The 24,050-nt window shown below is 43.0% G+C and overlaps 1 protein-coding gene across 1 annotated transcript in view; it reads right to left on the bottom strand.

Moving 5' to 3' along the window:
- sema6bb (sema domain, transmembrane domain (TM), and cytoplasmic domain, (semaphorin) 6Bb) overlaps positions 1-24,050 on the bottom strand; it is a 137,414-nt gene that overhangs the window by 66,430 nt on the left and 46,934 nt on the right. The window contains exons 3-5 of the mRNA XM_062998835.1: positions 13,871-13,982; positions 12,895-13,009; positions 1,152-1,212 (exon numbers count right to left, since the gene is read on the bottom strand). Coding sequence (XP_062854905.1) covers positions 1,152-1,212; positions 12,895-13,009; positions 13,871-13,982 — 288 coding nt within the window. The remainder of the gene's footprint in view (positions 1-1,151; positions 1,213-12,894; positions 13,010-13,870; positions 13,983-24,050) is intronic.

The raw sequence follows: 24,050 nt of genomic DNA, 5'->3' as shown, positions 1-24,050 counted from the left end.
CACGCTGAATATTTAATGGTGTTTTTCATAATTATGTAACTGCTGCTTTGATGCTGAACTTTGATGTGGGTTTAATTGTGATTAAACGTTAACGCCGCTCTATTACTGTACGTTAAGCTTTGATCTTATTTTAGCGGGTCGGCATATGGAATTAAACGGGAGTTTTACATAATCTGCAGACGCGTTTTCTCCCTTTTTCTCCTAATTTAGTCATAGCCAGTTCCTCCTACCTTGCTGGAGACCCCAATGGCGTACGAGGAGGCTATATTCTCCTGACACGCCCTCCTTCCGACCCCTTTTTATTCCCCCGTACTTAAATGGGGTACTACTAACCAGGGTCCTTACACAGCCTATAAGACCCCGCTCACTTTCTTTAGTCCGGTCTTTTCTCACCCAGCAGACTAGTGGCCGATTTTGTCTCCTGCAGGCACTAGGTGGCGCCCAACTGACCAGTAGCAGAGCTGAGATTCAAGCTCAGAGGATTCAGAACCCCAGCACTGGTAGCTAGAACCGAGGGCAGTTGTAGCCTAGTGGTTAAGGTACTGGACTCTTAATTGTAAGGTCACTTGTTTAAGCCCCATCACTGCCAGGTTGACACTGTTGGGCCCTTGAGCAAGGCCCTTAACCCGCAATTGCTTAGACAGTGTACTGTCACAGTACTGTAAGTCTCTTTGGATAAAAGCGTCTGTAAACTTTTCACTCTTATTTTGCTTCTGTCCCAACTTTTTTGATTGTGTTACAGTAATTCAATTTAAAATGAGTTTATAAAACTCCAAGACATTCTTCAGAGTTTGATTGCAGCTCTGCTATCAGCCGGACGGGCGCCTACACAGACACACGATTGGCTGTGTGTCAGTAAGGGACGGGATGACGGCTGAACAGGGTTTTCTCACAACTGCTGCAGTTACGACCTCTGCTGGCTGATCGATGGTGCTGCACAGAGACGGGGGATAACGGAGATCAGTGTGAGATACGGATCTCCGTATGAACCCGCCTGGTGTCGTAGGGGGCGTGTGTTAGTCAGGAGTGGGGGTCTGCACCAGTAGAGAGGGAATATGATCAGGTGATTGGACACGACTAGATCAGGTGGACAAACTTGAGCAAGATGCTTAAAAAACCATGTGAAGGAAGTGTGTAGATGAAGATCTCACCTTACTGTAGAACATCTCGTCTCCCACCACACTGTCCAGTTCCACACGGAAAAGGTCGTCCCTAACACACACACACACACACACACACACACAGAAACACAATGATTAATGATTACCGCCAAAATCCATCTCTATCTCCACCACATTATCAACAACAACAGCTGACAGGAAACATCATGTGCAAACTGGAAGTTCATGGTAAAAAGACGCCACGTTTCCAAAATAACTAAATAGGGTGATTTTTTAAATTCTATTTATGTATTTTTCCTTTTTCTCACAATCTAGTCTTTTAATTAACCTGGTTAGCATGATCTAACTTATATAACAAGTTGCCAACCGCTTCTTTTCACCTGCACAAGGTGGGTTCAGGCCCAACAGTGGCACCTTGATGGCAGAGATGGGGACTCGAGTCCGAGTCGCACATAAGTCGCACACACAGCAACTTCAGACTCGACTCGGACTCGTTTCAAATGACTCGGATTCGACTCATGACTCGCAAAAAAATGACTCGTAAACAACAAGAGTCCCGAGCGGCAGCATGTGTTAATATTAGATACATGTGACAATTATATACAGTGTATCACAAAAGTGAGTACACCCCTCACATTTCTGCAGATATTTAAGTATATCTTTTCATGGGACAACACTGACAAAATGACACTTTGACACAATGAAAAGTAGTCTGTGTGCAGCTTATATAACAGTGTAAATTTATTCTTCCCTCAAAATAAATCAATATACAGCCATTAATGTCTAAACCACCGGCAACAAAAGTGAGTACACCCCTTAGTGAAAGTTCCTGAAGTGTCAATATTTTGTGTGGCCACCATTATTTCCCAGAACTGCCTTAACTCTCCTGGGCATGGAGTTTACCAGAGCTTCACAGATTGCCACTGGAATGCTTTTCCACTCCTCCATGACGACATCACGGAGCTGGCGGATATTCGAGACTTTGCGCTCCTCCACCTTCCGCTTGAGGATGCCACAAAGACGTTCTATTGGGTTTAGGTCTGGAGACATGCTTGGCCAGTCCATCACCTTTACCCTCAGCCTCTTCAATAAAGCAGTGGTCGTCTTAGAGGTGTGTTTGGGGTCATTATCATGCTGGAACACTGCCCTGCGACCCAGTTTCCGGAGGGAGGGGATCATGCTCTGCTTCAGTATTTCACAGTACATATTGGAGTTCATGTGTCCCTCAATGAAATGTAACTCCCCAACACCTGCTGCACTCATGCAGCCCCAGACCATGGCATTCCCACCACCATGCTTGACTGTAGGCATGACACACTTATCTTTGTACTCCTCACCTGATTGCCGCCACACATGCTTGAGACCATCTGAACCAAACAAATTAATCTTGGTCTCATCAGACCATAGGACATGGTTCCAGTAATCCATGTCCTTTGTTGACATGTCTTCAGCAAACTGTTTGCGGGCTTTCTTGTGTAGAGACTTCAGAAGAGGCTTCCTTCTGGGGTGACAGCCATGCAGACCAATTTGATGTAGTGTGCGGCGTATGGTCTGAGCACTGACAGGCTGACCCCCCACCTTTTCAATCTCTGCAGCAATGCTGACAGCACTCCTGCGCCTATCTTTCAAAGACAGCAGTTGGATGTGACGCTGAGCACGTGCACTCAGCTTCTTTGGACGACCAACGCGAGGTCTGTTCTGAGTGGACCCTGCTCTTTTAAAACGCTGGATGATCTTGGCCACTGTGCTGCAGCTCAGTTTCAGGGTGTTGGCAATCTTCTTGTAGCCTTGGCCATCTTCATGTAGCACAACAATTCGTCTTTTAAGATCCTCAGAGAGTTCTTTGCCATGAGGTGACATGTTGGAACTTTCAGTGACCAGTATGAGAGAGTGTGAGAGCTGTACTACTAAATTGAACACATCTGCTCCCTATGCACACCTGAGACCTAGTAACACTATCAAATCACATGACATTTTGGAGGGAAAATGACAAGCAGTGCTCAATTTGGACATTTAGGGGTGTAGTCTCTTAGGGGTGTACTCACTTTTGTTGCCGGTGGTTTAGACATTAATGGCTGTATATTGAGTTATTTTGAGGGAAGAATAAATTTACACTGTTATATAAGCTGCACACAGACTACTTTTCATTGTGTCAAAGTGTCATTTTGTCAGTGTTGTCCCATGAAAAGATATACTTAAATATCTGCAGAAATGTGAGGGGTGTACTCACTTTTGTGATACACTGTATATATATATATATACAGTGCCTTGCAAAAGTATTCAGCCCCCTTGAACTTTTCAACCTTTTGCCACATTTCAGGCTTTAAACATAAAGATATGAAATTTTAATTTTTTGTGAAGAATCAATAACAAGTGCGACACAATTGTGAAGTGGAACGAAATTTATTGGATATTTTAAACTTTTTTTAGAAATAAAAACCTGAAAAGTGGGGCGTGCAATATTATTCAGCCCCTTTACTTTCAGTGCAGCAAACTCACTCCAGAAGTTCAGTGAGGATCTCTGAATGATCCAATGTTGACCTAAATGACTGATGGTGATAAATAGAATCCACCTGTGTGTAATCAAGTCTCCGTATAAATGCACCTGCTCTGTGATAGTCTCAGAGTTCTGTTTAAAGCGCAGAGAGCATCATGAAGACCAAGGAACACACCAAGCAGGTCCGAGATACTGTTGTGGAGAAGTTTAAAGCCGAATTTGGATACAAAAAGATTTCCCAAGCTTTAAACATCTCAAGGAGCACTGTGCAAGCGATCATATTGAAATGAAGGGAGTATCAGACCACTGCAAATCTACCAAGACCCGGCCGTCCCTCTAAACTTTCAGCTCAAACAAGGAGAAGACTGATCAGAGATGCAGCCAAGAGGCCCATGATCACTCTGAATGAACTGCAGAGATCTACAGCTGAGGTGGGAGAATCTGTCCATAGGACAACAATCAGTCGTACACTGCACAAATCTGGCCTTTATGGAAGAGTGGCAAGAAGAAAGCCATTTCTCAAAGATATCTATAAAAAGTCACCTGGGAGACACACCAAGCATGTGGAAGAAGGTGCTCTGGTCAGATGAAACCAAAATCGAACTTTTTGGCCACAACGCAAAACGTTATGTTTGGCATAAAAGCAACACAGCTCATCACCCTGAACACACCATCCCCACTGTCAAACATGGTGGTGGCAGCATCATGGTTTGGGCCTGCTTTTCTTCAGCAGGGACAGGGAAGATGGTTAAAATTGATGGGAAGATGGATGGAGCCAAATACAGGACCATTCTGGAAGAAAACCTGTTGCAGTCTGCAAAAGACCTGAGACTGGGACGGTGATTTATCTTCCAACAAGACAATGATCCAAAACATAAAGCAAAATCTACAATGGAATGGTTCACAAATAAACTTATCCAGGTGTTAAAATGGCCAAGTCAAAGTCCAGACCTGAATCCCATCGAGAATCTGTGGAAAGAGCTGAAAACTGCTGTTCACAAACGCTCTCCATCCAACCTCACTGAGCTCGAACTGTTTTGCAAGGAAGAATGGGCAAAAATTTCTGTCTCTCGATGTGCAAAACTGATAGAGACATACCCCAAGCGACTTGCAGCTGTAATCGCAGCAAAAGGTGGCGCTACAAAGTATTAACGCAAGGGGGCTGAATAATATTGCACGCCCCACTTTTCAGTTTTTTATTTCTAAAAAAAGTTTAAAATATCCAATAAATTTTGTTCCACTTCACGATTGTGTCCCGCTTGTTGTTGATTCTTCACACAAAATTACAATTTCATATCTTTATGTTTAAAGCCTGAAATGTGGCAAAAGGTTGAAAAGTTCAAGGGGGCTGAATACTTTTGCAAGGCACTGTATACCCACAACGCACGCAATGGGTAAATGTTCCAGCCAGCTTCTGGCGTAGTCAACCAATCAGAGCTTCCGATTGTAATTGTTAGTAAGAAATGCTGTTATTTGCATTTATTCAGTTTGCGTCACACAGATGACGTGGTAATGAAACGCTCGATCGGCTTTCTAACGACTTCCTGTTTTACTTCACCACCGGGAAAAGTTTGGAGGTTTTTAATTATAAGCACATTTACAAAATAACGGATTCTATTCCTAATGGGACGCACGCTTATAAATGTAATAGCATCTGGAAGAACAGAAGCTCAGGTAAGCAGCGGTTATGATGTTTTTGCTGTGTTTGGGATTTTGGCCGCTGTGCCGTGATTTATCGAGCGCTTTTGTTCTGTAATGAAAACAAAACGTATCAGTTGAAGCTTTTAACTGGAACCTTCTTGTTACAGAAATTACATTCATTTACACAATGAGGAGGAAAGTAAAGACACGAAGTAAAACGGCTAAATACACTCGCTAATCTGTTGTTGTTTTTATCTGAACTTACAGATTATTTCTTTATTTCTACGCTACATTTATAATATATGTTTTGTGTTTATTATATCGACTTGTGACTTGACTCGGACTCTAGCCTACAGACTCGTGACTTGACTCTGACACGTATTTTGTGACTTGTGAACCTCTCTGCTTAATGGTAGTCCACATTACTACTGCCCTCACTGTTACTCTGACATTAACACTAATCCTATTTTAATCAACGTTTCCATTAACACTATAATTAATGCTTGACCTTATTTGACTGAAAAGACACAAATTCCCACAGTCATGCCACAATCTTGAGGAAACCCTTAAATCCTGTCATTGCCACAAACAAATTTGCGACTCCATATCGTCGCCTGTGGTTTCGGAATGGGTCGGGTCAGATCGACAAGCTCATACTCAGGTGTCCACATACTTTTGATACATACATGTGTGCTTTTATTCAATCGGCCTTAATATGTAGACAGGATTGAATCTCAGCGATTAAGGGTTAACAGGTCTACTAGTTGCAGTCCGGCAATAATGGGGTTTGATCCCTTGACCTTTGAATCGATCAAGAGTCCAGAGCCTTAATCACTTAACCTCCACTGACCGCCAGTCACCCAGGGGACGATCGTGTACACGTGATTCTCACTGAACCCTTAAACTGAATGTAAAGCACGATGTAGCGCCACCTAGAGGTTCAAGAACAGCATTTTAAGGTTCATGCGTCATGACCGATGTAAATCTGATCCTGATCCGTCTCCTGTAGAGCCGACACACGACCGAACTGACCATCACGGTTCCAGAGCTCATTTATAATCCAAACCCTGACCCCGCCAGGTCAAGGATTGTGGGAGAATACCCAGAATTCCCAGCTCTTGCCGAGCGTGCTCATGATTCAGTACAGGATCTGAGATTTACAGCCTCGAACGGCGTGACCTCCAACACCAGCCAGGCTTCATTTGTTTGATTAAATGATATTCAATCTTGTTCATTCTCTCTCTCTCTCTCCCTCTCTCGCCTTTGCTCTCTCGCTCTCTCTTTCTCTCTCGCCCTCTCTCTTTCCCTCTCTCTCTCTCTCTCTCTCTGGCTGGTAAATCTTTTTCTTATTGTAATCTGACTGATTTATAATTTGGCTTTAAGACGTCGAACCTCTTTCATTTCTTGCCGGGCTCTAGTTTTTATGTTTTTATTACCACATTAATAATAAAAAATAATCTAATAAACAATATTAGGAAAAAGCGCTAAACAAAAATAAATAAAATACAGATACGTCTGGTTTGCATGTATTTGTACCAAATTAAAGCACTAACGTGAAGGCGCCCAGGTAGCACAGCAGGATATTCCGCTAGCACACCAGCTCAGAGATTCTGAACTCCTCGGTTCGAAACTCGGCGTTGCCACCGATCGGCTAGGTGCCTTCTAGCGGGCATAATCGGCAGTGCCTGCAGCAGACACGGTTCTGTTAGGGCGGGATGACCGGACTATGTGGGTGGGGTCTTCAGACGCCGTGTAAGGGCCCTGATTAGCAGATAGAGGCATCTGTGAAACGCATGGGTGAAAAAGGGTTCTGCTAAGGGCTACACCTCGACTGCAATCAAGAATCCCCCCAATTGGGAGAAAATGGATAAATAAAATAGAAAAATAATAATAATAAAAAAGTTCCACCCCTGAGCACGGCCCTTAACCTTAATTGCTTGAATTGTATTCAGTCATAAATGTAAGTCAATTTGGATAAAAGTGTCCGCTCAATGCTGCAAATGTAAAGACTGACAATTGCAGAGGCAGAAAAGAGAACGGCCGTACAGTCAAAAGTAAGTGGACACCCTAAGATCATTGGACATATCGTATTAAAACTACGAACATTAATATTCACACAAAGCGACTCACAATGAAGACGTTAAGGATTAAGGACCCTGTTCAGAAACTTGGGGCTTGAACCAGCAACCTTTCCGATTACCAGTCCGGTACTTTAACCACTGGGGATAACACTGTTCTAACATGAAGTCCTGCCACCTCACGATTTGCAGCCATAACAGATTCTACTCTGGAGGAGTAGAAAAAAATATTTGGAAACAATAGTATCGGTGGCAAACCGGGTTCACGTTCAATCAGATTGACATTGGAGCTCAGCGGCGAGCTGTAAAAACCGTGCCACCAAGCTGCATATGTGCACAGTATAGTGAGTATAGTGCAGCTCGCTTCATTCCAAAGGAAATGATAGATAAATAAATAAATGATTGGAACACACGGTTCTTCATCCTGCTGGGTCAAAAAATCTACCTACAGCGACTGACCACAGTCAAACAAGCTCCATGCAGTAAAGAAACCCCAGAACCTCACATGGACAAACACACTGAGCCATACTTTATGGTCCTTTACCTACTCATCAAGAGCAGAGGCTGTTATGGCTGCAATTCCCAGTGGTTAAAGTACTGGAAGGGTAATTAGAAAGGTTGCTGATTTAAGCCCCAAACACCATTGGACCCCTGAGCAGGGCCCTTAATTCTCAGTGGTCTGCATTGTTCAGTCATATTTGTGAGTCACTTTGGATAAAAGTGCCTGATAGGGCTCATGGATTTAAAATAATATGTTGAACAATCTCAGGGTGTCCACATACTTTTGACCATACAGCGCTTCTCTAATCAGTAAATCTGCAGTATCGGTTAGGTGTGTGTGTGTGTGTGTGTGTGTGTGTGTGTGATCCATGAGTGTGTGTATGAATTATTCAGTGATTGAAGTGTAGCCGGTAAAGCTAAGTTCCCTGTAGCGCTCTTCGCACACCGCTAAGTGGCTGAGGATTAGCATAACGGCATGCTAATACAGCACGCGGTAATTACGTAGCCGTGCGAGCGCGTGTTCCTCTCACAGCTCGAGGGCCGCGGGCTCAGGGGTCACGGTTTTGTTCTACAGGAACGTCTGGACCGAGAGAAATTAGCATCTCAGAGTAAACAGAGGCGGCGTAGCTCCGGGCTACGTCTTCACACGTCGCTTCTTCTGTTCTGTTCATCCCTCCGCCTCTATAATCCTGTTCTCCTCAGTCTGAGAGTTAAGGGCCTTGCTCAAGGGCCCAACAGTGGCAACTTGGCATTGGTAGTGCTTAAACCAGCAGTCTTCCTTTCCAGTGTCTGATGTTCTCCTTTTTGGGGTCTGATGTTCTCCTTTTTGGGGTCTGATGTTCTCATTTTTGGGGTCTGATGTTCTCCTTTTTGGGGTCTGATGTTCTCCTTTTTGGGGTCTGATGTTCTCCTTTTTGGGGTTTGATAACCTTTATTTTGGGATCTGATGTCCTCCTTTTTGAGGTCTGATGTTCTTCTTTTTGGGGTCTGATGTTCTCCTTTTTGAGGTCTGATGTTCTCCTTTTTGGGGTCTGATGTTCTCCTTTTTGGGGTCTGATAACCTTTACTTTGGGGTCTGATGTCCTCCTTTTTGAGGTCTGATGTTCTCCTTTTTGGGGTCTGATGTTCTCCTTTTTGGGGTCTGATAACCTTTACTTTGGGGTCTGATGTCCTCCTTTTTGAGGTCTGATGTTCTCCTTTTTGGGGTCTGATGTTCTCCTTTTCAGGGTCTGATGTTCTTCTTTTTGGGGTCTGATGTTCTTTTTGGGGTCTTATGTTTTTTATTTTGGGGTCTGATGTTCTCCTTTTCGGGGTCTGATGTTTTCCTTTTTGGGGTCTGATGTTCTCCTTTTTGGGGTCTGATATCCTTAATTTTGGGGTCTGATGTCCTTTATTTTGGGGTCTGATGTCCCCCTGTTTGGGGTCTGATGTCCTTTATTTTGGGGCCTGATGTCCCCCCGTTTGGGGTCTGATGTCCTTTATTTTGGGGTCTGATGTCCCCCTGTTTGGGGTCTGATGTCCTTTATTTTGGGGTCTGATGTCCCCCTGTTTGGGGTCTGATGTCCTTTATTTTGGGGTCTGATGTCCTTTATTTTGGGGTCTGATGTCCCCCTGTTTGGGGTCTGATGTCCTTTATTTTGGGGTCTGATGTCCCCCTGTTTGGGGTCTGATGTCCTTTATTTTGGGGTCTGATGTCCCCCCGTTTGGGGTCTGATGTCCTTTATTTTGGGGTCTGATGTCCCCCTGTTTGGGGTCTGATGTCCTTTATTTTGGGGTCTGATGTCCCCCCGTTTGGGGTCTGATATCCTATAAAGCTTGCTCATGCTCGAAGAGGAAAGGGCCTTCCCTAAACTGTTGTTTATTTACCCATAATGCACTAGGAGGGTTTAATAATGTTATTAGAAGCTGAAACGCAGCAGCTCATCTCGTTCCTGCGTGTTTGAACTTCAGTAATAAATAATGTGTGAGACAAAGCGCCTCTGTTTCCTCCTGCGTTAATGACGACCGTCCCTCCCACCCTCACCACCCTCACATTAATCTTCCTGTGGTCAGGGTCACAGTGGGCCAGGGTGGGCATGACCTCTCCTCCCAGATCTGACGTTCTGATTATACTCAGGAGTCGAACCCAACACATTCCTCTCTAAATCTGTGACCCAGGGGGTCAGACAACCCCCCCCCCCCCCCCCCCCAGTCTGAGTCCGCTCCCAAAAAACATTTGATGCTTTTTTTAACTGATTTGTGTTCTGTGAAAATTGGAACCCAAACTTCACAAGGTTGCGTTCTTTTAAGTAAGCTGCAAAAAGGAGAACATCAGACCCCAAAAAGGAGGACATCAGACCCCAAAAAGAAGAACATCAGACCCCAAAAAGAAGAACATCAGACCCCTAAAAGGAGAACATCAGACCCCAAAAAGGAGGACATCAGACCTCAAAAAGGAGGACATCAGACCCCAAAAAGGAGGACATCAGACCCCAAAAAGGAGAACATCAGACCCCAAAAAGGAGAACATCAGACCCCTAAAAGGAGAACATCAGACCCCAAAAAGAAGGACATCAGACCCCAAAAAGAAGAACATCAGACCCCTAAAAGGAGAACATCAGACCCCTAAAAGGAGAACATCAGACCCCAAAAAGGAGAACATCAGACCCCAAAAAGAAGAACATCAGACCCCTAAAAGGAGAACATCAGACCCCAAAAAGGAGGACATCAGACCCCAAAAAGAAGAACATCAGACCCCTAAAAGGAAAACATCAGACCCCAAAAAGGAGGACATCAGACCTCAAAGAGGAGAACATCAGACCCCAAAAATGAGAACATCAGACCCCTAAAAGGAGAAAATAAGACCCCTAAAAGGAGAACGTCAGACCTCGAAAAGGAGAAAATCAGACCTCAAAAAGCAGAACATCAGACCCCAAAAAGGAGGACATCAGACCCCAAAAAGGAGAACATCAGACCCCAAAAAGGAGAAAAAAAGAACCCCTAAAAGGAGAAAATCAGACCCCAAAAAGGAGGACATCAGACCTCAAAAAGGAGAAAATCAGACCCCTAAAAAGAGAACATCAGACCCCAAAAAGGAGAACATCAGACCCCAAAAAGGAGAACATCAGACCCCAAAAAAGGAGAACATCAGACCCCAATAAGGGGAACATCAGACCCCAAAAATGAGAACATCAGACCCCAAAATGGAGAAAATCAGACCTCAAAAAGCAGAACATCAGACCCCAAAAAGGAGGACATCAGACCCCAAAAAGGAGAACATCAGACCCCTAAAAGGAGAAAAAAAGAACCCCTAAAAGGAGAAAATCAGACCCCAAAAAGGAGGACATCAGACCTCAAAAAGGAGAAAATCAGACCCCAAAAAGGAGAACATCAGACCCCAAAAAGGAGAACATCAGACCCCAAAAAGGAGAACATCAGACCCCAAAAAAGGAGAACATCAGACCCCAATAAGGGGAACATCAGACCCCAAAAATGAGAACATCAGACCCCAAAATGGAGGACATCAGAGCCCAAAAAGGAGAACATCAGACCCCAAAAATGAGAACATCAGACCCCAAAAAGGAGAACATCAGACCCCAATAAGGAGAACATCAGACCCCAAAAAAGGAGAACATCAGACCCCAATAAGGGGAACATCAGACCCCAAAAATGAGAACATCAGACCCCAAAATGGAGGACATCAGACCCCAAAAAGGAGAACATCAGACCCCAAAAATGAGAACATCAGACCCCAAAAAGGAGAACATCAGACCTCGAAAAGGAGAAAATCAGACCCCTAAAAAGGAGAACATCAGATCTCAAAAAAGGAGAACATCAGACCCCAAAAAAGGAGAACATCAGACCCCAAAAAAGGAGAACATCAGACCCCAAAAAAGGAGAACATCAGATCCCTGTGTGAGTTTGTGTGAGTTTTTATTAATACAGAAGCACCCCGCTTCACCGCCCCGCTCTTCGGGTGCAGAATAATTTTTGGGACGTGGGCTGTTAATTAATTCGAGCTCCTGTGGGAATGAAAGCACGAAACTTTTAAACAGCGAGGACCTTTCCCACCCCTCTCGTAACCCAACCCCCCCGACCCCCCCGTACACTGTAAGAAGTGTTTAAATAAACACGTGTCCTGGTCTCACGTCCCAAATTCCACATAAATCCGGCGTGATTATTTTGATAGAGATAAACGACTGGATTCAGACTGAAGAAATAAAGAGAACGTTTGATCTGATCCGGCGTCTCTAAATAAACCTCACGCCTCATTTTAACTCCTAACATGAGCTCTTAATTCCAGTCATTGCAGTTTATCTCCATTTAAATCACGTTCCATCTGACCGGCGGTTAAACGTTATTTGCTACCGTTCCACACGTTATGGTACTCGCCGATTAGCCGATGAGAACTGGCTCCATAAATAAAACATCTATCTATCACATTTAGATTCAAATTTGAGCACCTACTGGGTTCCAAACTCTGCTTCAAGCTCAGTCCACAGAAGTTCATAATCCACGCAGCCGGACACAAGTACTGCTAAGTTCTGTGAGGAGTCATATAAAGCACACCACTACATGACTCTGGAGCAGTGATGAATATCTGAATCTCATGATGCCTGAATGCGCATGTATATAAATATAAACAATCCTGGCTGATACATTTGGGATGCATCGGAACACCGACAGCAGGCCAGGCTGTACGGCCTCACTTCAGCGGCAGACGTCAGTAATCATCTAGGTTTTAGCATACAAGGACGTGATGTTCGAGTGTCCACTTACTTTTGCCCATGCTATATACGAGAACTGTTGGTTGCAGTTCTAGCTAGCTAGCTAAGTAGGCTATGCTAAGCTAAGCTAATGGCAAAAAGTGTGAGGTCAGGCACCGACGGTGGACAAGAAGGGGTTCAATGGCTTTGATGTCTGGGCTCCTTACTGTGGCTAAAACAAAAACATATTCTATCATTAAGATGGGTGTCCGTATACTTTTGGCCCTACAGTGTAGACACGTGTTCCTGCTCAGTGAGAAGCTTCTAGTGTGTCACTGTAGGTGTTGCGTGGTAGTGGTGCACTCTCGTACCTGGTTCCGATGTAGAGCGTACGGTTGACCTGCAGGACTCTCTGGACGTGTAACGGTTCCTGGACGAGAGACGAGCGATGAGCTTTACCGAGGAACACCGGGTACTTCCTCACAACTGTACACACAGAGAGAGAGAAAAACAGAACGGTCAAACACTGAGCAAAAACATCATTTTATCATTTATTTTTATTATTGTTCATTTATTTTTTATTGTGTATTAATATTATTATAATTCTAATTTATTATTTATTATATTATTTATTATTTTATTATTATTATTATTATTATTGTATTTTTATATATTTGTATATTTGTGTATTTGTTTATTATTAATTATTAATTAATAATAATTATTACAATTATTACTTTGTTATACTATAATTTTTCTTATTATTACTATTCCTATTATAATATTATTATTATATTACTATTATTATTCCTATTATAATATTTTATTATTATTATTATATTATTATTATTTCTATTATAATATTTTTTATTATTATTAGTTACTATTATTATTATTTCTATTATAATATTTTATTATTATTACTATTATTATTATTTCTATTATATTTTATTATTTTTATTTTTATTATTATTATTATTATTATTACTGTTATTAATCATATTATTGTTATTATTCCTATTATAATCTTTTATTATTATTATTATTGTTATTATTATTCATTACTACTATTATTATTACTATTATTATTAATGCTGTTATTATTATTAATTATCATTAATGGTGTTAGTGGTATTCATAATGATGATATTGGGAGTATTGCAGTTGTAGTATATTTTATTACTGTTGTTTTTAATATCATTAGTAGTAGTAGTGTTAATGATGTTTTTATTTTATTTACCTTCTTAATTGTTTTAATTAAAGCTGTTTGGCAGTTTAAAATCTTTTCCATGTCAATAAACCACAAGTGAACTGAGCAGCGTGAGGTGCAGTCTGGTGTTCGGTTACCTTCTGTAGGAACGATGTTCAGGGCTCCGGGTTCCTCCGGGAACGTGGACGACGCCAGACGGACGAGCCAGACGAGTCCGAGCAGGAGCATCTTAACTGAGGGACGCTGCGCCTGTAACGGAGAACGGGACGAGGAATGAGGACACGTGGACGACGGGTGAGACGGAGACGCTGCGCTCGGTGTTCCTCACGAGGCTCCTGAGAGCTACTGAACTTCAGCTGAGAGTGTTCACGCTTTCATTCTCACACACACACACACACACACACACACTCGCGCTCTCATTCTCTCTAATTCTCGCTGACTGCCCCACAAATCAGTGTTGTGAGATTACGATCAGCGATTAAGTCGCGCTCCACCAGCACTGGACAAAATCTCCCCTAATGACCCGCGTGTGTGTGAGTCAGAACACTCGACGGCGGCACTGAGGAGGCCAAAATATACAGAGATACCCTGTAACTCAACGTCCAGTGTTCCAGCTCCACATGTATCTGTGTTTATCTGGATTCTCCTCCCTGTTTCACTTTTAAACTTGTGTTACAGCTCCAGCTTCTGAGAAATGGTGAGAATCAGAATCAGCTTCTCCCAGAGTCTAAAACGCTTCTGGTTGAAAATAAAGCTTAACGTGGTTTAATGTAGTAAAAGAAGGAGACAGGAGCACTAAACTTCTCTTCATTATTACTGCTCATAAGTTCCTCCACTAATCACATTCCTCACTCGCTGTTTTACTACAATAAGTCACACTAAGTTTTGTGCACCGCCGTCACACTTCATAGGAAATAACGGAACAGCGGCGCAGAAGCGATTTTGTCTCTTCTCATGTGAATGCGCCGGTGCTGAAGGGAATCGAGCATCTCCACCATTAAGAAGCATCAGGAAACGATAAAGAAGTAAAACTAAAGTGCAGCTTTTATTGTATTTTTATTGATGTGTAACTGTTTGTAATTGTATTTCAGTGTGTTTATATTATATTTGTGTTATTTTCAGTGTTTAAGTGTCAAAAACAACCTCATTATTTTACATGAGACTAAAATATCTGCAGCTCCACGGGACCATGGACGCATTAACAGGTTTCCTTATGGGAAAAAAGACCTTGAAACCCAACGCCTTTAAAACTTGACGTCACTCCCAGAACCGACTGATGTCTAGTTTCGAGGTACCGCTTTACTTCATGGGGGGGCAAGGGATGTTTGGATTTTGCAGAGAGATCAGAACAGAACGGCAAATCAGAACAGCACAAGGTTCTTAAAGGTAACAATCAATAAAGGATTAAGGGCCTTGCTCAGGGGTCCAACAGTGGCAACTTGGCAGTGGTGGGGCTTGAACTGGCAACCTTATGATTATTAGTCCAGGAGCTTAACGTAAACACACCACGTGTTAATGTAAATAAATGTAAAATGTACATAAATTGCTGGAGTAATGATCTGATTCATAATGAATGACCTTGTAATGAATAATTACAAAATAATGAATAATTACAAAAATAATTCATTTTCTCAGACTTTTAGCCCAGTGCCTCTTTTTCTATTTTCCTATTTTATTGTTTACATTATCTTTACAATATTCTTTAACTTCATGGTAATAAATATGAACGTATACGTGTTTTTATGCTCATAAACAGACATTCAAACCAAAACCAACAAACTAAAGAAGGAAAATATTCAAGTGTTAATTTTATTTTACTATTTATTAACTGGGAACACTGAGGTCAGGTTGGAACACCTGCTGAACAGCTCGACACACCCTCAGCGCAGTCAATCCACCTTCTGCACAGTTCCAGAAAACACACACCCACTTTATCCAACACTCCTCCTAAACGTTTATTCACCATCAGTTTCATCCGCTCTCGTTTTACACAGGAGAGAAAATTTGCACAATTCTGACCAACACAAACGTAAACAACAGAGTGTAAAACGAGAGCGGAATCACAGAGACCAGCGCTCAGGTTCAGATCTCGCTGTGGTTCTTTACTCCCCCCGTCCTGTCAGGCTCAGGTTACATCATGCAAACGAGAGCAGAGCCGTTCATCAGTGTGTCAGCAAACACACACACACACACACACACACACTGATACACACACCTACACATATACACACACTGATATACACACATATACACATACCTGCACACATATAGCACACATACACTCATACACACACACGCATACACATACACACACACATTCTTATATACACACATACATAAATACATATACACACACATACACACACACACCTTCACACACACATATATACATAAATACACACACACATATATGCACACACCTACACTGGCACACAAACATACATCGACACACAGACACAAACTCACACATACACGTACACACAAATACACACACACATTTACACATATACACACACTCTCTCTCTCACACACACACACGTACACGTCAGCTCTGTGGGACGGTGTTATCTGGACGATCTTTCCGGGACGTTTCTTAAATTCCCCCCCATTAGAGCCCAAACAACGAGGCCTCACAGGCACCAACGGCAAATGAACCGCTAATAATCACCCGCATTACAGAGCAGAACAATGAGAGAGAAGATGAAAGGAGGTCGGAGGGGACACGGGGGTCAGGGTGGTTAAACACGGGGGGTCAGGATGGTAAAACCCGGAGTCCCGTACTGAATGCAAAAGTATTTGGACACCTGACCACGAGAACCTTGGACGTCCCGCTCTTCTGAGAAGGTCTCTCACAAGACTTTGAGGCATGTATGTGGGAATTTGTACCCAATCGGTCCAAAGATTACAGCATTTGTATGGCTGGTCACTTACTTAATAGTTGATGTTCCGGTTCATCCCAGAGCTGTTGAGTGGGGCTGAGGTCAGGAGCTTGTTACTCCTGTAAGCAACTGTTGTGGCTGAAATACATAAATTCAATAACTAGAAGGGGCGTCCTAATACTTTTGTGCATATAGTGGTGGATTTATTCATATCCCGTTCCCACTGGAATGAGTCTGAGCCATATTGCTCCAGTTCAACAGTGAATAATTGTCGTGAGAAATGACAGAGACGATAAATAATGACCTGAGGAGCCGCCGACCCTCCAAAAAATGCATTAAAATACAGATCAATTTATATTGAATTTGGCGGCGGTGCTGCGGCGGTGCTGCGGCGGTGCTGCTCTCTCTGTGATTGAGCACCTACATGTAACGTGGCTCATCTGCTAAATGAATTTGGGTCGTGTCCCTCTGCGCTGCCGTTTGTGGCCGGCAAAGGGGACACGGAGGCGCAGATGATTGATGATCACCTAATGTCACCCCAGGTGGAAGTTCTCCTATACGTCACGGTTTCTCCCTCTCAGTGTTGCCGCTCCTCTGTCTGGCAAATCAGCTATTCTTTGAGACGGTGGTGCCAGGCTGCTCGGCCCGGTCCAGCATCACCGTAGTAACGTCGTTTACCCGCCTTACCGCCATTTACGACTAAAAGCTAGAGACAACCAGCAGCAGAACCGGCAGTTCGGTGGAGCAATCACAAAAGATGCCACTAGGGTCACATGATCGGACAGGCGTAGTTAGCAGTTAAATTTAGGACTAGTAATCAGAAAGTTGCTGGTTCAAGCCCCATCACAGCTACTGTTGGGCCCCTGAGCAAGGCCCTTAACCCTCAATTGCTTAGATTCTATACTGTCACAGTATTGCAAGTCACTTTGAATAAAAGCGTCTGCTAAATGCCACAAATATAAACATTACGTTACATCTAGGGGGCAGTTGTAGCCTAGTGGTTAAGGTACTGTACTAGTAATCAAAAGGTCGCTGGTTAAAGTCCCATCACTGCCAGGTTGCCACAGTTGGGCCCCTGAGCAAGGCCCTTAAGCCTCAATTGCTTAGACAATATACTGTCGCTTCGCTGTCGATCCGCCAAGCGCCCAGGTGCACGGTGGGATAATCTGCTAGCACACCAGCTTGTTCGAATGTCAGCTCTGCTACCGGTCGGCTGGGCGCCACCTAGCGGACACGATCGGCAGTGTAGACGGTGCAGCAGACAAAATCGACCACTAGTCTGCTGGTTGGGAACAGACTGGACTAAAAAAGTGGGCGGGGTCTTGGACGCTGTGTAAGGACCCTGGTTAGTAGCCCGAGGCGTCTGTACAGAAGTGGAGGAACGTGGAGATCAGGGCGTGACTCTCCATGCGCGAGACTGACCTCATGTGCCGATCTGTTCAGTTTAGTCTAGTCCAGTCCAGTTCAGTTCAGTTCTGGTTACATTCAGTTCAGTAAAATCCAGTTCAGTTCTGGTTAGATTAAGTCCAGTCCAGTCCAGTCCACTCCAGTTTAGTCCAGTCCAGTCCAGTTATGTTCAGTTTAGTTCAGTTCAGTCCAGTTCAGTCCAGTCCAGTCCAGTCCAGTCCAGTCCAGTGTAGTTCAGTGCAGTTCTGTTCTGTTCTGTTCAGTTCTGGTTAGATTCAGTCCAGTCCACTCCAGTCCAGTCCAGTTATGTTCAGTTCAGTTCAGTCCAGTCTAGTCCAGTCCAGTCCAGTCCAGTCCAGTCCAGTGTAGTTCAGTGCAGTTCTGTTCTGTTCAGTTCTGGTTAGATTCAGTCCAGTCCACTCCAGTCCAGTCCAGTTATGTTCAGTTCAGTTCAGTTCAGTCCAGTCCAGTTATTTTCAGTCCAGTTCAGTCCAGTCCAGTTCAGTCCAGTCCAGTCCAGTCCAGTCCAGTCCAGTCCAGTGTAGTTCAGTGCAGTGCTGTTCTGTTCAGTTCTGGTTAGATTCAGTCCAGTGCACTTCAGTCTAGTCCAGTTCAGTCCAGGTATGTTCAGTTCAGTCAAGTCAAGTCAAGTTCACTACGGGCAAATAAGAAGGGGTCGGTGGAGCGTGCACGAGTCTGAGGGAGGGCGTGTCAGGAGAATATACCCTCCTCGTACACCATCAGGGTCCCCAGCAGTGGAAGACTAATTGGCTATGACTAAATTAGGGAAAAAGGGAGAGATGTCCCTTTTCTGTAGTGGACCCCACCCGTAGATCCATGCCATTCTTAAAGTGTGCCAGTTGGTGGCGTTGTGGTGCCGCTTGTGCATTTCTGGAACCTACATGTTCTTAAAAACCGGTCATATTGAAACCAACCGGTTCTCAGTTCTGCTCTGTCCCGGTTCTGTCCAGTTTCTCCATTGCGGTTACTTGGTTTCCGCTATTTTGTCCACCTGATTTATTCGTGATTGTACCCTCGTGTATTAGCGGCGTCTTAGCCACGATGTTGATTAAATTTGGGACTTGGGTTCTATTTTATTCATGCAGGTCTGGGGATTCACCTCACACTGCAGTAGCGAGACGCGACCCACCCACCTTCTGGTTCTATACGTGCTTCTATAAGCAGTAAAGCTCCCACGCACTTTTCACCGACTAAATCAAACCGTAGATGAGAAACCCGGCATATAAAGTCATTAAAGGATCAACGGGAGAGAAACCCGGGGCGCGACACGCCGGCTATAATCTCCCCCGCCCCGGCGAGAGACTCCTACCGACAGCCCAGATAACAAATCGCTAATCCAATTAACGCCGCGCAGGAGCCTTTAGAGTGGCTTAATTAAGACTGATCTATTGCCAATAGTCTCCGGGCTAATCGCTCGCTGCACGCTGGGAACGCGCTAACGTCGCAAAACGGAGCCAGGGAAGTTCGTTAGCATCATAATGACGCTAAATTCCTAGCCTGCTAGATCTCGAAGAGCTTCTGGTCCTGTCTCTCGATCAAGGAGTTTCATCAGGCGTGAAAACCGAGCGCTCTATACACAGACGCATTTCCCATCATCCTACACTCCCGAGAAGAGGGCGTGTCTAAATTCTTAGCTGACAGGTGCATCGGAATGCCTGATTTATAATGTTTACAGTAAGGAATCAGATTTTTTACATATATGGAGTCTGACCAGTGCTAAAGGGCAGATTTTAATCATCTCATACTGGAAACGGCGCTGGTTTATTGGAGCTGTTTATAGGAAACCCAGTAACATGATTTACATTTATTAATAATTCATGCAGCGTTTCCTTCAATATCCAGAACGAGACGGATCACAAACACCCGGAATAGATCACACATGCAGTACAGGGGGTGGGAAATGGGGTGAGGAATGTCTTCCCAGTGTTCCCAGTGCAAAGCTGTTTAACAGGAACATTGGAAATGTAGGTGTGGCTGTGTCATGTATGGCCTGCAGAGGGGGCACAGAGGCGTATATGATTGATGTGTTGGTTCCTCTCAACAGTCTTAACTCCATCTTTATACACCAAAACTCCACCTTTATACACCAAAACAGTCCCAACTCCACCTTTATACACCAAAACTCCACCTTTATACACCAAAACAGTCTCAACTCCACCTTTATACACCAAAACTCCACCTTTATACACCAAAACTCCACCTTTATACACCAAAACAGTCTCAACTCCACCTTTATACACCAAAACTCCACCTTTATACACCAAAACAGTCTCAACTCCACCTTTATACACCAAAACTCCACCTTTATACACCAAAACTGTACTTAGTGAATTTATATCTGACAGTGAACTAGACTTTTTCTGTCTCACTGAAACTTGGCATAAACCCTTGGATTATTTTACGTTAAATCAGACCACGCCAATGGGATACTCGTATATTGATGAACCTCGTATGGAAGGGCGAGGTGGTGGTGTTGCTGCAGTCTATAGGGATGATATTAAAATAACCACTTTGTCTTTTCCTGCTGCTCTTTCTTTTGAACACCTGGCTTTCAAGTTGTCAGGGCCTACTCCTCTGGTCACTGCTGTAGTTTATCGTCCGCCAAAGCCAAACGCTTCCTTTCTCTCTGATTTTTCAGATTTTTTAACCCAGCTTAGTGCCCTCTCATCCTCTGTACTGCTTATGGGTGATTTTAACATCCATATTGATGACAACAACTGTAAATTTGCCAGGGAATTTTTGGAATTGTTACAGTGTTTTAATTTCACACAACATATAAATTTTCCAACTCATAAAAAAGGTCATACTCTTGACCTTGTCTGCTCTACTGGTGTCCTAGTTCATCAGCCGTCCAGCCATGACCTTACTGTCTCTGATCATTTGACAATCATCATGGACATTGAGGTCACTAGGCCCATCACTAGAGCTAAACGTAAAATATCCTTCAGGAATCTTCAATATATCTCTCCCTCTGCTTTCTCAGATTCTCTTGTTAAAAAGATGTCTGTCTGTCCTGTACTGTCTAGTAATTCATCTGACCTTGTCGATTACTATAATGACATACTCGCCTCATGTCTTGATGAGCTGGCTCCTTTGAGAACCAAATTTGTTTCATTTAGTCATTCTGCACCATGGTACACAATTGAGCTTCACCAAATGAAATCCCGTAAACGCCAGCTTGAAAGACTTTATAAGAAAACCGGTCTAACAGTACATTATCAGATTTATTCTGATTATCTTCAACATTACAAAGACGCTCTTACGGCAGCCCGATCCACTTACTATTCCGAACTCATACATGCTGGATCAACAAATCCTAAGACTCTCTTTTCCACAATAAATAAACTTCTCAAACCAGTTGACAATACTACCAATTCCTTTACAGTTGACAAGTGTAACTCTTACCTCTCATTTTTTCAAACAAAAGTTGAGAATATCCACAATTTTCTGACAGTTTCCCCTGTCATCTCTGTTTCTCCGCCTATCTCATCTCAATTTATTACCCAGCCTCTGTCTCAGTTCTCACCTGTGTCTCATTTGGACCTATCTGAGATCTTAACAGGGATGCGAAGCTCCACTTGTGTTTTGGATCCTGCTCCATCAAAACTTGTTAAGGGTTGTTTTCCAGTTATCTCATCACTTATCACAGAGATAATCAATTCCTCTCTTAGTTCTGGCTCAGTCCCTCAATCACTCAAATTGGCTGCTGTTACTCCCATACTTAAAAAACCTGGACTTGACTCTAACATTATGAGTAACTTTCGGCCCATTTCCAATCTTCCATTTCTGTCGAAAATACTGGAACGTGTTGTTGCCTCACAGCTCAAAGATCACCTAAATTCCAATAATCTATTTGAATCATTTCAGTCTGGTTTCCGCCCCCAGCACAGCACTGAGTCAGCCCTCCTCAAAGTCACAAATGACCTTCTTCTTTCCTCAGACTCTGGACAAATTAATATTCTCGTCCTCCTTGATCTTACTGCAGCTTTTGACACCATTAATCACTCCATTCTTCTGTCCCGCCTTGAATCCTCTGTCAACATCACTGGTACTGCCCTTTTGTGGTTAAGGTCATATCTCGTAAACAGACAACAGTTTGTTAATATCAACAATTGTAGTTCTGCCATTGCTCCACTGTCCCAAGGCGTTCCCCAAGGCTCAGTGTTAGGTCCCCTTTTGTTTATTCTTTATATGCTCCCCCTTGGTGACATCATACGTCGGCATGGTTTACATTTCCACTGCTATGCTGATGATATTCAGCTTTACATCTCCTCCAAATCCATTAATACTGAACTTCACTCCACTCTGACAAATTGCATCACTGAAATGAAATTGTGGATGAAAGCTAATTTCCTCAAATTAAACTGTGAAAAATCAGATATGATCATCGTAGGTCCTACAACCCTGGCAAAAACCACAAAAAAATTTCAAATTACCATTGATAATGACACTTTGTCTCCGTCTTCTAACATCCGAAATCTTGGTGTAATTTTTGATAGCAACCTCTCTTTTGACCGCCATGTAAATCACATCACCAAAACTGCTTTCTTTCATCTAAAAAACATAGCACGTCTACGTCCATCACTCTCCTTTTCTGCCGCCGAAACCTTGATTCATGCTTTTATTACATCCAGAATTGATTATTGCAATAGCATCCTTTATGGTACATCTAACAAAATCCTAAAAAAACTTCAGTATATCCAGAATTCAGCTTCTCGCCTCCTTACTCATACTCGCTCCCGTGATCATATTACACCTGTTCTACAAAAACTTCATTGGCTTCCCGTTGCTCAACGCATTCAATTCAAAATTCTTCTATTCACTCACAAAGCTCTCCATAATCAGGCCCCATCCTACCTCACCGACCTGCTCCATCAGCACATTCCCTCCCGTAGCCTTCGCTCTTCTGAGGCTAACCTACTGTCCATACCCTCTAGGACCAAGCACCGGACCTGGGGTGACAGGGCCTTTTCCATAGCTGCTCCATCTTTATGGAATGCTCTCCCCAAACACCTACGAGATTGTCCTGACCTGTCCAAATTCAAGTCACTTCTCAAAACTCATCTATTCAGAGTGGCATTTAACTTGTAACAACACAAAATAAATGCTTTTATTTTTGCTATTCTTTTTAATAGTTTTTATACTTAGATCACAACAGAAATGTGAAGTCCTAGATCCTAAAACTTGTAAAGTTTTCAGTTTCCTGATTGCATGTGAATCTGTCCTGTTTCTGTCTAATTTTAAGAAATTGTTCTATATTTGTTGTTCTCTCTCATAATTTAGCTAATTTTTAATGAACTGTCTTATGCTGCTCTCTTTGTTTTTATCTTAATTATTCTTGATGTTGATGTACTATTTTGATTTTGTACTATGATTTGTATGGTGTATGTACGTATTTGTTTTGATTATTTGTCTTATGTAAAGCGTCTTTGAGTATCTTGAAAAGCGCTATATAAATAAAATGTATTATTATTATAAAACAGTCCCAACTCCACCTTTATACACCAAAACTCCCCCTTTATACACCAAAACAGTCTCAACTCCACCTTTATACACCAAAACATTCTCAACTCCACCTTTATACACCAAAACAGTCCCAACTCCACCTTTATACACCAAAACTCCACCTTTATACACCAAAACAGTCCCAACTCCACCTTTATACACCAAAACTCCACCTTTATACACCAAAACTCCAACTTTATACACCAAAACAGTCTCAACTCCACCTTTATACACCAAAACAGTCCCAACTCCACCTTTATACACCAAAACTCCACCTTTATACACCAAAACTCCACCTTTATACACCAAAACAGTCCCAACTCCACCTTTATACACCAAAACTCCACCTTTATACACCAAAACAGTCCCAACTCCACCTTTATACACCAAAACTCCACCTTTATACACCAAAACTCCAACTTTATACACCAAAACAGTCTCAACTCCACCTTTATACACCAAAACAGTCCCAACTCCACCTTTATACACCAAAACTCCACCTTTA

This window comes from Trichomycterus rosablanca, chromosome 7, assembly GCF_030014385.1.
Source record: "Trichomycterus rosablanca isolate fTriRos1 chromosome 7, fTriRos1.hap1, whole genome shotgun sequence".
Taxonomy (NCBI): domain Eukaryota; kingdom Metazoa; phylum Chordata; class Actinopteri; order Siluriformes; family Trichomycteridae; genus Trichomycterus; species Trichomycterus rosablanca.
The sequence above is the reverse complement of the archived record's forward strand: the minus strand, read 5'-3'. Positions and strand labels throughout refer to the sequence as shown.